Source organism: Phallusia mammillata, chromosome 6 (assembly GCF_965637545.1).
Source record: "Phallusia mammillata chromosome 6, kaPhaMamm4.hap1.1, whole genome shotgun sequence".
Lineage (NCBI taxonomy): Eukaryota > Metazoa > Chordata > Ascidiacea > Phlebobranchia > Ascidiidae > Phallusia > Phallusia mammillata.
In genome coordinates, this window is record NC_137257.1 from 5,241,950 (window position 1) to 5,256,395 (window position 14,446).

The window sequence follows — 14,446 nt, forward strand, 5'->3', positions numbered from 1 at the left end:
GCTGTTACAGTTAATAGCTCAAACAAACGCACACATATGTACTGCAGCTTTACTACATTTTCTTTTACAAAACTTACTTTTTCTCTTTGCGCGTCTTGTAGGCTTTTGTTGAGTTTTGTGTAAAACTCTTCAGGAGTTAAATCTTTCAGCTCATCCGATTTCTGGCGCAAATCTTCCCCGGGCGCATAATACAAGGGAGAATCCATGGTCTATGTCAACAAAATCAACGTTACGATCAAAATTACATCCAAATGCCTAAACCAGACTTTCACGGCCCGCGGGGCCACATCCGGCCTGTAGACTGTCCGTGACTGGCCCGCGTGAGGTCAAGTAAATTAAAATATAAATAAAAAAATAGGCCTGTTTATGATCTTTCACGCGCATGAAATACGGCAGTGTTGCTTTTATTTAAAACGACTGCCATTGTTTGTTTGTTTGTTTTTTTAGTTAGGACGCACATGGGTAGGGTAACAGCTACCTACATGTAATGCTGGTCAAAGTTCATATAAAACACAAGTTGTCCAACCCATTTTTCCGCGATAAAGTCTATGGAGCCATTTTGTGTCCAAAATAATACAGCGGGTACAGGAAAAACACCCATAAATAGTCTGGTTTTACAAACTGGAGAGCTTAAACGCGATTTTGATCAGCCAAATTGAATAACAACTTCGGGTTTTAACATTTCAGCGTAATATTGCAAGCTAAATTGCTATTTTTCATGTCAATTTGCTCGCTTATTTTTCACATAGACTTAAAATATTTGCATTCAGCGTGCATTATTACCCTTTAATGTTGGAACCTGAAAGTTTTATTCAATTTGTCGAATCAAATACGGTTTAAAAATCAGTTGCTTATCTTTAACGTACTGCAAAATACCTTTTTAGTATTTGGGAAGATTAATATGTTAAAAATAAAATAAAACACTGATGCAATTATTGTTTTCCTGTTTATTACTTCACTAGGAGTATTTCCTACACCACAATTTTATATATTTATGCAAACATTTATTCTACTGAAAAAATAATATGAACTTATTCTACTGAATACCAGCAGAACTAATGAAAATATATAATTCAATGCTTTTCATAATAGGGAAAATTAATACTAAGCAGAATTAAGTTTAAATTATTGTTGGTTCAGGCCTCCAACACAAGTCAGTTTTTTTATGTGGCCCCTTTTCAAAAATGTATTGCCCACCCCTGGTACAAACAGTTGTCCAAACTTATTATACTCACCTGTCAACGCTTTTTAGCAATTAAACAATCGCTTTATACATGTTATATTGTCGTTTGTAGCCACACAGTTAGTTTTACAACTTACATAAATTTCTGTCATGTTAGGGTTGTTGCTGTGTTGTTGGGGAAATGTTTTGCTAAACGACTGCTTGGCCGCCATACGGTATTTGTTCCATTCGAGATCATTCCAAAAGAATATGAACGCAAGAACCATAGAGGTTAATACACAAAACATACAAAAAATAGTGCATCTTAACTTTGATAATTCCATGATTATATTCCTGTTGTGTTTGCAGATATTTATGTTGTACAACACTGTTAGGGGCTAATTGGGACCTGAAATTAAAACGTTTGGCATAAATTTCTAACAATACCTTACATGGATAGGCTACAGCAATAGAAAATAAGACTTTTTAAATTGAATATTTCAGGCACCAAATCAAACAAACGCTTTAAATCTTTCAAAATAAAAGTGGCCTTCAATAAAAGTGGTTTTCAACCAATAACCTAAAGCATTAAGGTTGGGGCATGAAATGACTTTTTTTCCGAAAGTACAGTTGACACTATTAAAACTGGTTAATGAATTATAATTCCTTTTTTTGTTTTACTAATTGTACAATGTTACAACAAGCAAGGTGGATTTGCTATTCATTTCTTTAACTTTTTTAATCACCTGAAATGATCCAAAATTAAACAAAGTACTTCTCTACCTTTCTCTATTAATCAATGGACTGATTTTAGGCACTCATGAAAAAAGTCTTGAACAGTTACTTGCTGATTAAAGCAAGCCTAAATCAAAAATCAATTTTTGTTGAATATTTGGCCCTTTATTCCTGATAAGTTCTAGTTTTTATTTAGACAGCTTCAAGCTGATAAATTTATGTCTCAGTTATTTGGCGACGATCTAATATCAGCAGTTAAGTCCACATGCTTTTATTCTATACTTGAGTATTTGAGTACATAGGCCTATAGGCCCTAAGTTTTACACTAAGTTTTATGAGGGGTACAAACGTTGTGAACTAGACATACAACCTTGAAACCTGTTTAACCATCAACCAAACCTGGGAAGGGGGAGGATATCCGGAAATCATTTTCAAAAATACTCTCCAGAATTTCGTTCTCAAAATTCTTTTTCTGGAGAATTGAAATGTTTGAGTTTTAATTGTTTTTTAATTGTTTTCTTTTTAATTGTTTTCGGTTTTCGATTTTCGATGCAGCCTGCACACAACCGAAACAAACTGATCAGCATGAATTGAAGAGTAATAAGTGATTTTTTTCGTCTTGAAAGCTAACAAAATCCTGTTAAAAGAACTGGATCACCCCAAAACTATGTCCATCAATTTGACCTTGTAAATATTTTTGTTTTGTAACTAAACAAAGTTGACATTTTTCTGTGAGAGTAATGCTATGTTGTCAAAAGTGGCCCTTTTACGGTTGGTATTATGTAACAACATGCTATAAAATACAAGTTTGGTGTCGCCAAAAATATTTTTCTAATCGACAGGAACTTTGCTGAGGCAGATACGGTAACCCTATTGTTATACACATACTCGGTGTATGCAATTTGTCTTTCCAGTACACCTTCTTGAGACAAAAAGGTATATATAAATGGTGACATTAACGTTGTTTAACAGCAAGGACACCGTGGTACTCAACCGTATACTGATTACGCACCGCCTGACGCTTTTTTATCGCTGCGTACCACCCAAACCCTAGCAGGACGAAATGACAAAATAAATAAATGGCACAGAACGCATAACTTTACTTCGTTTTGTACGATATGAACACTGATAAAAACACCGTTTTGCTTGTCATTAAACAAATAAACTTATAGTGCTTTCAACAAAACCAGGTCAAATAGGAAAATCTAAACACCCATTTTCTTCATTCTTAAACAAATAATCTTTTAGTGATGGAATAAGGCGTGGAAACGTCGGAAAACCGAACATTGGTATATCCTTGTATTCTTCAGTATATCTTGTGTTGTATAAGTTGTCAATATTAATTCCATGCAATATTCTGCATAGTTGACAGAACGAGTGTGTTCTATGTCGAAATTTCATGTCTTTAAACTCCAGTTTCATCCATTGGAAGTACTCTTTATATGCAGTGACATTTTTGTCCAAATACTTCAAATATTCGACAAGTTTTTTCGGTGACTCGAAGTCAGGGGCGTATATAAAAGAGTTTGGTGGTGCTGTTGCGATATAATCTCGTTTCGGGGCTCCTAAAACCACAGGAACTACATCATACAAAAGTGAATTTCTCCAAAATTTTTCTGTAATGTAATCGTGGCAGTTGGAGTTTTCGAAAGCTAAATAAAACTTGAATTTTCGATTTTCGAAATCTTTTTTCTTGTCTTTGAAACATTTTCCTCCAAGTTGAATATCTAAACCTTCTTTTATCATTTCCTTTGCATATTTCATTCGTCGGGTTGAACCGCTTAAACTTCTTGAACTACCGCCGCAGTTTGAAACAACCCACAGGGCGAATTTGGTTTTGTTAGCGATAATCCAATCTAATTCTTGGTCGCTTTTAGGGAGCCGTTTTTGAACATACAAGTAAGCATCTGTTTTATATGGACTCCACACGTCGCCAAATTGCCTGGAAAGGACAATATTTGTTATTAGCATATTTTCGAGTATACCTTCAGCAAAGCTATTTTCCAGTGACGTCATATCGCAACAAAACTAACGCTTATGTTACTGACAAAACATGTTTTTGAACAGCAAGAATTCTACCACTGCTACACACGACACCATTAGGTTATATGTGATATTGGTGGGGAAGTAGGACTAGCACAGATCAACAATTATTAGTGCTCGTTTTTCAAGACTCTTGTTTTACCTTTGGGTCATGGTCAGGTTGAAAAAGTTTCTGCCGAATTCGACCGGCGCATATCGCTGGGCGTGAGCAATGCTTTCCCCGCTCTTCCACACGTAAAGCTGGTCTGGGCGCCTGTTTGTACCAATAATGTTAAGCAATCGAGACAGTCAATCTTTAATTTTACTTTAGTTAACACTTGTCCAGTGGCACAAACTGACGCCAAATTAGATTATAGAAGTACTTCAACCCCGCAAAATTGCTTCACGTCTCCCTAAAGGACCTCGGAACCCAGTATGAGAACCGCTGACAAGAATGAGATAAACAAACCCTTGGTTGCCAATGCCAGCTTGTAATGATTGCGACTATGGATTGGCAAATCATGTTTAAAGTTGTAAAAGCATCAAACCGAAAAATGATAAGTTCTAGACATTGCTCACTGTTTTGACTTATACGAGAGATTGATCTCTCATCACCAGCTGCATTGATGAGACCTTACAGAAAACAGCGAGCACTGTCTGCAACTTATGTTTGAAGTTAATATATTTATATACTGTGCTGTCATCAGGCGCTATACATTTGGAACAATTAGGGCCTTTTACAAATGTGTTCCCTTATTGGCTCTCGCATAAATTTCCCTGGATGCACATAATACCTTTCTTTAGGAAAGTTTGCCTCCACGGCAAATCTAAAATGGTACACCAGTGCTTTTGTTGATGAATCATTTGCCTACAATACACAGAAAGAACTGTTTTAGCATTCACATGGAAAAACATACAAACTATAACGGTTCTAAAGCATGGGTGTAAAACCTGTTCACTGTTGTCGATTGTAATATAACTGATTCTTAGGCAACTATAATAAGTGAGTCAACATCACTAAAGCAAAATAATTAGCCAAATAGGAACAGAAACAAATTTTGTATCGTTATACAAAGAATAATCTTTTCAACCTAGTTTTACGAGCGAAATATCTAGCATAAGTTTTTTTGACATTAATGCTTTTATTTCTTTTCTGCATTTTGATAATTCGTTGAAGCTTGCAGTAGAGTCTGATTTCCAAAGACTAAACAGCTCAATTTTTGGCATATAAGTTAATACTTCATACCACAGTGATTATGAAACATACTGCAGCACTCAAAGCGCATCGAGATAGTTTTATAAATTTTCGTCTTTTAGATTAACTGACGTACCTTATCCAAAGTATGAGCAATCTCACATTTTCCGCAATGGTAAGGAGTAGTTGAAACTCGCTTTGTCCACAATGCTTTATTTTTTGGGACCAAGATGATTGTAAACTGAAAAATGTAAATAATGGTTATATTCTGATATTACTTTCAAAACGTGTCGTTGCTTTTCATGTTACATTTGAGCGTGGGGTGGACTAAAGCAGGGTTGGGGAACCTGCGGCCTTAAGGCCACGCCTACTCGGCGCCTATGGACAGACCAATCATTTATCATCTGTTTATTGTCAAACAATGTATATAAAGTAGCCTATTGCTATACTATTGTTACACAATTTGTTATACGATATTTGTGCAGGTTTGTCTGCCAAAGGGTTCATTCAGCGAACTATTTATAGATTATAATTCATAATCAGATATCAGATACTCCTTTTGGTCGAAATATTCTCACATGCGGTGAGAGTGGTAATAAGCACCGTATGGTACCGCATGTCTTGCTTCGAAAATTGCGGAACCATACATCCATGCCCAAATTTAAAACGTCAGCAAGTAATAAATAGTCAAAATAGACTTTATGATTGCAACAAGAGAAATAATTTACTATTGGTGATATCGTTAGTAGCTCATACAAACACACGTACTGTGATTGTTACATCTTATTTGCCAGTAATTGCAGATTTCTATTGATTCCCGCATTTCCTCAGTACAACTTGTGTTGTAATCTATGGCGTTGTGTGACGTAATAATCGGCTGCCAGTTTTGTGTGATAACGCAACGTGGTTCAGTTCTTTTTGTTGCTGACTTCCGTGGAGCACGGTGCTGCGTCGGTTGAATTAGAAAAGGCTATTTATTGTCGTGTTGACGATTATTGGTGAGTCACTTTGTACATATGTGTTTAATGACTCCAAAATGTGAATTATTGTAATGAATGCGAACTTAACCGCAATGACTTAATATGTCATTCGCTTTGTAATAGTTGTACTGTACGTGTAATTGGGTTTAGACAAGGTGCTTAAGTTGCATTTTGTTTACGCAGTATTTCTGTTTTATCTTCACGTGGAGCGTGACTTATTCTGAACTGTCACCCAACATAGCTTGGTAAGAACTGTGTGTGACGTCATAAAGGCGCAGTGTGGTGATATATGTAATTGAATGTTTAGGTGTGCCAGTAATTGATGCGAGTTGAATACCCGTGCTATTTACTCTCTCCGGTTACCACAACAGTTGGTAAGATTTGTGCTATATTTCTGCATTTAAAGCGCAGTGTGTTAATGTCATGCTTTGTGCAGAAACCGATTCCGATACGTTTCCTAACGTTTCCTATACGTTTCCTATTCGTTTTCATCGTCCTACATTCAAAGAATTCGCCTAATAAGATCAGCAAAACATCTATCTGTGTGGACTGGTTGTTGGAGGCTATTAGGAATCGCGTTTCAATTCTCTCCTCGTGTGACGTTCCGCGCTATAACCGGGGCGCGTTCACGGGACGTTACATGAAAGTTTCAACTGTTTGTTGAAGACAATTGCAGTTGAAATCAAGTTTCAACTGCTTCTTAAAATAAGTTTCAACTGTTAGTTGAACAGAACAATACAGTTGAAATCAAGTTTCAACTGGGTGTTGAACACAATCTGCAGTTGAAATCAAGTTTCAACTGCTTTTTGAAATAAGCTTCAACTGTGTGTTGAAGACAAGTTTAACCGTTTGTTAAATATTTAAGCGGTTCAAAGATGAGTCAATCAAACGTCACGACTCCTGATACGGTCGCTGATTGTCGTCGACGTCTCAGTGAACAGTACCTAGTCGCCGAGTACCTGATGAAGGACCACCACAACAAGCAGATGCTCGAGACGGTATTGGTTGCGCTTGAACATCTTTTTGTCGATGCTGTTGCTGCCTACGAGGCGCATCCTGATCTTGCCGAAGAACTAGCAAGCGTGAGAAAAAACAAGACCGAATTCGATGACCGTGTTTCTCACTGGGTTCGTGACGTAAATTCTTTATCTAGCAATGTTTTACCTATTAACATAGCTAGTCCGAGTGGAAGCGGTGATAAGAGTCCAAAGGACAACGACTCGTTCTGCGGACGAAGTAGGTGCTCGAGTTCTTCGACTAACAGTAGAACTAGAGTTAAAGTAACGACACAGCTCGCGCGTCTTGCTATTCAACAGACTGCGCAGAAGCAGGAGCTGGTCAGGCAAACGGAAATACTACGCGCAGAAGAAGACAGACGACGGGCCGAAGAAGAAATCCGTCGTGCTGAAGAAGAACGGCGCCAAAGAGATAAAATAGAAATGTTGGAACTGCAGCATCAGCTACAAGCCGCAGAGATTGAAGAGAAGGTTTGGGACGAGATGTCAGGAAACACGGAGTACGTGACGGTGAAGGAAGGTTCTGGTGAATCGACCACGCCTCCCCTGGAGGAGCCGCTCGGGGATCAACGTCGCGTGTTGTTCACGTCACCGCCTGTCACGTCGCAGAGAAGCCCTCCTGACCAGCGGTATGTGGTTGACTATGTTGCTCCGTCAGATCCCCTGTCCCAATATGCGCCTAAATTTAAATCTTCGGTTGATGAGAAAGGTTCTTTCACCGCAACAAACCCAATTGTAAATAATTCTTGTATATATGGTTCAGTCAAGCCAACTGGCGTACATGACAATGAGATTGCATCGCTTGTGAAGCACATAAACAGACCAAAGCCTAAAGTTCTCGTTTTTGACGGCAATCCAATGGACTATTGGAAGTTTGTCCGCAATTTTGATTCTCGTATCGACGACAAGGTCGATGACGACGGTGCCAAATTGTCATATTTGGCGCAGCATTGTGATGGCAAAGCCCGTAAATTGATTGAACACTGCTTTAGACTAAAGGTAAACGGGTACCAACAAGCGAGACAGTTACTGTACGACCACTTTGGCAAGTCACACATAATCGCTCATGCATGTGTGAGGTGTGTTGTCAACGGTCCAGAATTGCGACCGAACGATGCTGCTGGTTTAAGCGAGTTTGCGCAGTCGCTGCGCGATTGTTTACTTACACTTTCAGACATTGACGAGCATTCCGAGATGAATAATTACCCTACGTTGATTGCTGTTGTGAATCGTCTACCGTTTAAGATGCAGGAGGCTTGGAAACGGCGTGTTGAGAAAATCCTCAGAGATACTGGCCGTGAACCTTTGTTTGAGCATCTTGTGGACTTTGTGGAAACTGAGGATCGGATTGCAAATTCGTTGTTCAGCCGCATGCTCGACGAGCACCGCAACGAAGCTAAGAAGGCGAAAGGTAAAAGTAGTCATGTAAAGGCTTCCAGTCATGTCGTTGTAAGCGAACAAGAATTTAGGCCGAAGGCTCGTACCGGACCTTCCCACCTTCCCACTACCCCGTTGTGCCAGTGCTGTTCGAGAAACCACGTGCTTGCTAAGTGCGAGGAATTTAAATCCCTACCTTACCGCGATCGTCTGCGCGTCACCCGGCGCCGTAGACTCTGTGATAATTGTTTCAGATTTGGGCACTTTGCCACTAAGTGCAACAGCCCCAAAGCGTGTACCGTGAGGAACTGCAATGAAGCCCATCACACGTTATTGCATCCGCCAGAGAAGAGAGAGGACGAGTCTCCTGTCAAAGGACCTGCGCCGGAACGGACAGTTTGTTCGGTTGTGTCGGCGATTGGAAAGGACTGTCATGCTTCCTCTGGTAGACAGAGCGTCAACCTGATGATGGTTGCGGTCAAAGTCCGTGCTAACGGTAGGACTGTTGATACTTACGCTCTTTTAGATACTGGCTCGGGCATTACTTTGTGCGACAAAAAACTGACAGATAAGCTTGGGCTGCAAGGTGAACCTAGCGACGTGACGCTTAAAACGGTCAACGGAGACAGTCGCAGGCGCAAGGGCAAAAGAGTAAATCTTACTGTTGCTTCGCTCGATGGCTCCACAAATGTGGATCTTCCAGAGGTGTTTGCCGTTGATTGTCTGCCTATTACCGCCAACAAGTTTCCCAGAAAGACGGAATTGGATGCGTTTCCACATCTTAGAGACCTGTCATTTCCACAGGTAGATTGCAGTGAAGCTTTGCTACTCATCGGGCTGGACGTTCCAGAGGCATTTCTCGTGCAAGAGGTACGAAAGGGAAAACCGAAGCAACCTGTTGCATTTAGAGTTCCACTGGGATGGGCATTGGCAGGACCTGTCTCCAACAAGTCACCTGATTTGTTTTCCGTCAACTTTACTCAAGTTGCCAATGATTCGCTGCACGAGAAGTTAGAGCGAATGTGGAAGACCGACTTTCAAGATACTAACGCCGACGCGATGCCTATGTCGCGTGAAGACCGGTACGTCTTAGATAAAATGAAAACCAGTGTGCAATTCAAGCAGGGTCATTATGAGTTGCCGTTGCCATGGCGCCCGAATGCACAACCGCTTCGGTGCAACCGGGACATGGCACTAAATCGTTTGGGTTCTTTGGAACGTCGCATGAGACGCGACGCCGTGCTACGCGATGCGTATACCAAGACGGTGCAGGGTTACATAGCTAAAGGCTATGCCGAAGAAGTTCCAGATGAGGAACAGTCAGCAGAGGTAGTATGGTACCTGCCGCATCACCCTGTTACAAATCCACACAAGCCCGGAAAGGTGCGGGTAGTTTTTGACTGTGCTGCCAAATACCGCGACCAGTCGTTGAATGATGCTCTACTCCAGGGTCCGGATCTGACCAATTCCTTAGTAGGAGTTCTTTCAAGGTTTCGGATGGAAAAGGTAGCTCTCGTGGCCGACGTGGAGGCCATGTTTCATCAGATACGTGTGAAGACGACAGATTGCGATGCACTTCGGTTCTTGTGGTGGCCTGATGGCGATGTGTCGAAAAGGCCCACCGCGCACAGGATGCTTGTTCATTTGTTTGGAGCAACTTCTTCACCTTCCTGTGCGAGTTTTTGTCTTAAACAAGCCGCTGATGATTTGCGAAGCGAATTTCCTAATGAAGTCGTCGAGACTGTAGAAAATAACCTTTACGTTGACGACTGTTTAAAATCCGTGTCGACTGAAGCAGAAGCAGTTCAGTTGGTCAAAGGGATCTGTGCACTTCTTAAGAAGAAGGGATTTCGGCTAACCAAGTGGCTTAGCAACAGCGAGCGAGTTCTCGCGTCCATTGATGAAGAGGAACGGGCTAAATCGGTGAAGGAGCTGGACGTGGATGGTTCCTCGTGCGAGAGGGTACTTGGCGTTCGATGGAACGTTTCTTCGGACGAGTTCGGTTTCAATGTCGATGTAAAGCAGCTTACAGCCTACACCAGAAGGTCAATCCTGTCGGTGGTAAGTTCCTTATACGACCCTCTTGGCTTTGCAGCGCCTGTGATCGTGGTGGCAAAGACGATGCAAAGAGATCTCTGCAGAAAGCAGCTGGGATGGGATGACGTTCTTTCCGATGAAGACTCCGAATCGTGGGCAAAATGGTTGCAGCAACTACCGCGGTTAGGAGACGTCGTTCTGCCAAGATGCGTGAAGCCCCACGATTTTGGTAAGGTGCGAAAAACGGAATTGCACCATTTTGCAGATGCGTCATCTACAGCTTACGGTGCGGTGACCTATCTGAGGCTGGTAGACGAGCGAGGACGCATTCACTGCTCGTTTGTAATAGGCAAGGCACGCGTTGCCCCCCTGAAGACATGTTCGATTCCCCGCTTGGAGTTGACGGCGGCCGTTGTTTCAGCGAAGTTGGATCAACTTGTAAGAAAGGAGCTGCAACTGGACGAATGCCAATCCGTGTTCTGGACGGATTCGACTGCGGTTCTTCAAAGTATTCGCAACTGCAATAAGCGCTTTCCAGTGTTTGTTGCAAATCGCTTGGCCAAAATCGAGGATGTTTCCCGGCCTAGTCAATGGAGACACGTCAGCACCAAGGTAAATCCAGCGGACGAGGCGTCTCGTGGACTCAGTGTGAATAAATTCCTTAGGTCCAGCCGATGGCTTACTGGACCCCAGTTTCTCTGGGAGCAAGAAGATGGATGGCCTACCTGTCCGGACTTGTCGTCATTGCCAATCGAATTTCTTTTGTTAAAGAAAGAAACTCAAACCGTTTGTCTGGTCGCCAGCGAATCCGCTACGGATCGACTCATTGCCAGATACTCATCACTCAATCGGCTGAAAAGGGCTGTAAGCTGGTTGCTCAGATTCAAATCGATGTTGATGTCAAGGAGGTTTCCTGCCAAGTATCAAGCACCTACTGGGCAACTGACCGTTGTTGAACTCAAGGCTGCCGAGCTTGAGATTGTAAAGTATGTGCAGAGACGAAGTTTCCCAGACGTTATGGCTGCGATGTCAAAGGCCAAAGGCGAACCTGTTCGTTTACCAAAGAAAAAGAGGGTTCTTGGAAAGCTTAACCCAATTCTTGTCAATGGAGTTATGAGAGTTGGTGGAAGGCTCGAGCGTGCATGTGTCGAGTTTGATGTGAAGCATCCGATGATTCTTCCATACGACCATCGATTTACAGACCTGGTGATTATGCAGCAGCATGACGAGGTTGGCCATTCTGGAATGGGACACACATGGTCGTCTCTCAGGCAACGCTACTGGATCATCAAAGGAGGGGTAGCGGTTCGTCGTGTTCTCGGCAAGTGTGTTTCCTGTCGACGAAGAAATGGCTCTCTGGGCAAACAGATGATGGCAGACCTTCCTGCTGCGAGACTGCAGGCCAATAAGCCGCCGTTCTCAGTGGTCGGTGTCGACTACTTTGGACCTTTCCTTGTGAAGCAAGGACGAAGTGAGGTAAAGAGGTACGGGTGCATCTTTAGCTGTTTCTCCACCAGGGCCGCGCACATCGAGATAGCGCATTCACTGTCTACGGACTCCTTTATCGGAGCTCTCCGACGTTTCATCGGTCGTCGAGGACGACCAGACCAGATCTTCAGCGACAACGGCACAAACTTCGTTGGAGCTGAGCGCATCCTGCGCGAAGAACTAAACCGGTGGAACCAAAGGCAGATCTACAAATATCTGCAACAACGTGATATTGCCTGGAGCTTCAATCCTCCCACTGCCAGCCACATGGGTGGGGTTTGGGAGCGAATGATACGCTCTGTGCGCAAAATTCTCAACGCTCTGATTTCGGAACAGACATTGTCCGATGAGAAACTGATGACACTGATGGTGGAGGTCGAGGCCATCCTGAACTCTCGTCCCTTGGTTCCGGTGACGTTCGATTCGAAGGATGATGAGCCCCTTACACCAAATCACCTACTGCTGCAACGTGCAGCGCCGAATATGTCCCCTGGACTGTTTACGGGGAAGGACTGTTTCCATCGTAACCGTTGGCGCCAAGTACAATACTTGGCCGACCAATTTTGGCGGCGATGGTCGCGCGAGTACCTGCCGACGCTAATGCCCAGATCGAAGTGGGCAAATGGACATTCTAATTTCACGGTCGGCGACATTGTGCTTGTAGCGGATGATAATCAGCCTAGGAGCAAATGGCTTCTGGGTCGCGTGACCGATGTGCTTCCTGATCGGAAGGGAGTAGTGCGTCAGGTGATCGTCAAGACTCACACTGGAGCACTCAGACGCCCAATTGCAAAATTGTGCTTGCTATGCCGCGACGACGCGATGCGTGATTAGTTGTGTGTTTATTGTGTTCGCAATTACTGCCGATGTTTGTGTGTTGTGTTGTAAATGTACTCCTTGGATTCGTACATTGTGGGGGGGTATGTTACATCTTATTTGCCAGTAATTGCAGATTTCTATTGATTCCCGCATTTCCTCAGTACAACTTGTGTTGTAATCTATGGCGTTGTGTGACGTAATAATCGGCTGCCAGTTTTGTGTGATAACGCAACGTGGTTCAGTTCTTTTTGTTGCTGACTTCCGTGGAGCACGGTGCTGCGTCGGTTGAATTAGAAAAGGCTATTTATTGTCGTGTTGACGATTATTGGTGAGTCACTTTGTACATATGTGTTTAATGACTCCAAAATGTGAATTATTGTAATGAATGCGAACTTAACCGCAATGACTTAATATGTCATTCGCTTTGTAATAGTTGTACTGTACGTGTAATTGGGTTTAGACAAGGTGCTTAAGTTGCATTTTGTTTACGCAGTATTTCTGTTTTATCTTCACGTGGAGCGTGACTTATTCTGAACTGTCACCCAACATAGCTTGGTAAGAACTGTGTGTGACGTCATAAAGGCGCAGTGTGGTGATATATGTAATTGAATGTTTAGGTGTGCCAGTAATTGATGCGAGTTGAATACCCGTGCTATTTACTCTCTCCGGTTACCACAACAGTTGGTAAGATTTGTGCTATATTTCTGCATTTAAAGCGCAGTGTGTTAATGTCATGCTTTGTGCAGAAACCGATTCCGATACGTTTCCTAACGTTTCCTATACGTTTCCTATTCGTTTTCATCGTCCTACATTCAAAGAATTCGCCTAATAAGATCAGCAAAACATCTATCTGTGTGGACTGGTTGTTGGAGGCTATTAGGAATCGCGTTTCAATTCTCTCCTCGTGTGACGTTCCGCGCTATAACCGGGGCGCGTTCACGGGACGTTACAGTGATTATGGGCCAATTCCTTTCACAGGACTTACCTTTTCTTTTTGCGCGTCTTGTAAGCTTTTGTTGAGTTTTGCGTAAAACTCTTCAGTAGTTAAATCGTTTAGTTCATCCGATTTTTGGCGCAAATCTTCCCCAGGCGCATAATACAGGGGAGAATCCATCGTCTATGACAACGAAATCAACGTTACAGATATAATTTACATCCAATTGTACAAACAGTTGTAAACTCATGATACATTTCGGTCAACATGTTTTAACAGATAAACAATCGCTTTGTACAACTTATGTTGTTAATTGTGGGCCACAGAGTTAGTTTTATAACTTACATAAATTTCCGTCATGTTAAGGTTGTTGCTGTTTTTATCCAGAAAAGTTCTGCTGAACGACATCAACTGCTTGGCCACCATTTGGTATTTGTTCCATTCGAGATCATTCCAAAAGAGCACGAACGCAAGAGCCAGAGAAGTCAATACACAAAACATACAAAAAATGGTGCACCTTAACTTTGATAATTCCATGATTACATTCCTTTACTGCTGGCAGATATTAAAGTTAGTTCACTGCTAGAGGTAATTGTGATCTGCATAATCAAATTAAAACGTTAGTCATCTATTTCAAACAACACCTTACATAGACAACAGCAAATAGCCAATTAAGATCTA

General features: G+C 42.1%; 2 protein-coding genes across 5 annotated transcripts; one reads left to right on the plus strand and one right to left on the minus strand.

Moving 5' to 3' along the window:
* Nucleotides 1-2,891: 2,891 nt before the first annotated feature.
* On the minus strand, nt 2,892-14,376 carry LOC145233383 (4-galactosyl-N-acetylglucosaminide 3-alpha-L-fucosyltransferase FUT6-like). Its single transcript, XM_080098108.1, has 6 exons — nt 14,111-14,376; nt 13,817-13,948; nt 5,251-5,355; nt 4,714-4,787; nt 4,083-4,193; nt 2,892-3,839 (listed from the first exon to the last, which is right to left on the minus strand). The coding sequence occupies exons 1-6, from the start codon at nt 14,300-14,302 to the stop codon at nt 3,089-3,091; spliced, it is 1,365 nt and encodes a 454-aa protein (XP_079954234.1). The 5' UTR covers nt 14,303-14,376; the 3' UTR covers nt 2,892-3,088.
* On the plus strand, nt 5,890-13,678 carry LOC145233079 (uncharacterized). Of its 4 annotated transcripts, none has more exons than XR_013861012.1 (3): nt 5,890-6,468; nt 6,960-13,515; nt 13,578-13,678. XR_013861012.1 is itself a non-coding variant. In XM_080097738.1 (3 exons), the coding sequence occupies exon 3, from the start codon at nt 6,970-6,972 to the stop codon at nt 12,844-12,846; it is 5,877 nt and encodes a 1,958-aa protein (XP_079953864.1). In that variant the 5' UTR covers nt 5,890-6,339; nt 6,402-6,468; nt 6,960-6,969; the 3' UTR covers nt 12,847-13,678. The 4 variants fall into 4 exon arrangements, 2 of the variants coding, with proteins under 2 accessions (XP_079953864.1, XP_079953863.1); XR_013861011.1 differs by having other exon boundaries at nt 6,960-13,386; nt 13,449-13,678; XM_080097738.1 differs by having other exon boundaries at nt 5,890-6,339; nt 6,402-6,468; nt 6,960-13,678.
* Nucleotides 14,377-14,446: the final 70 nt, after the last annotated feature.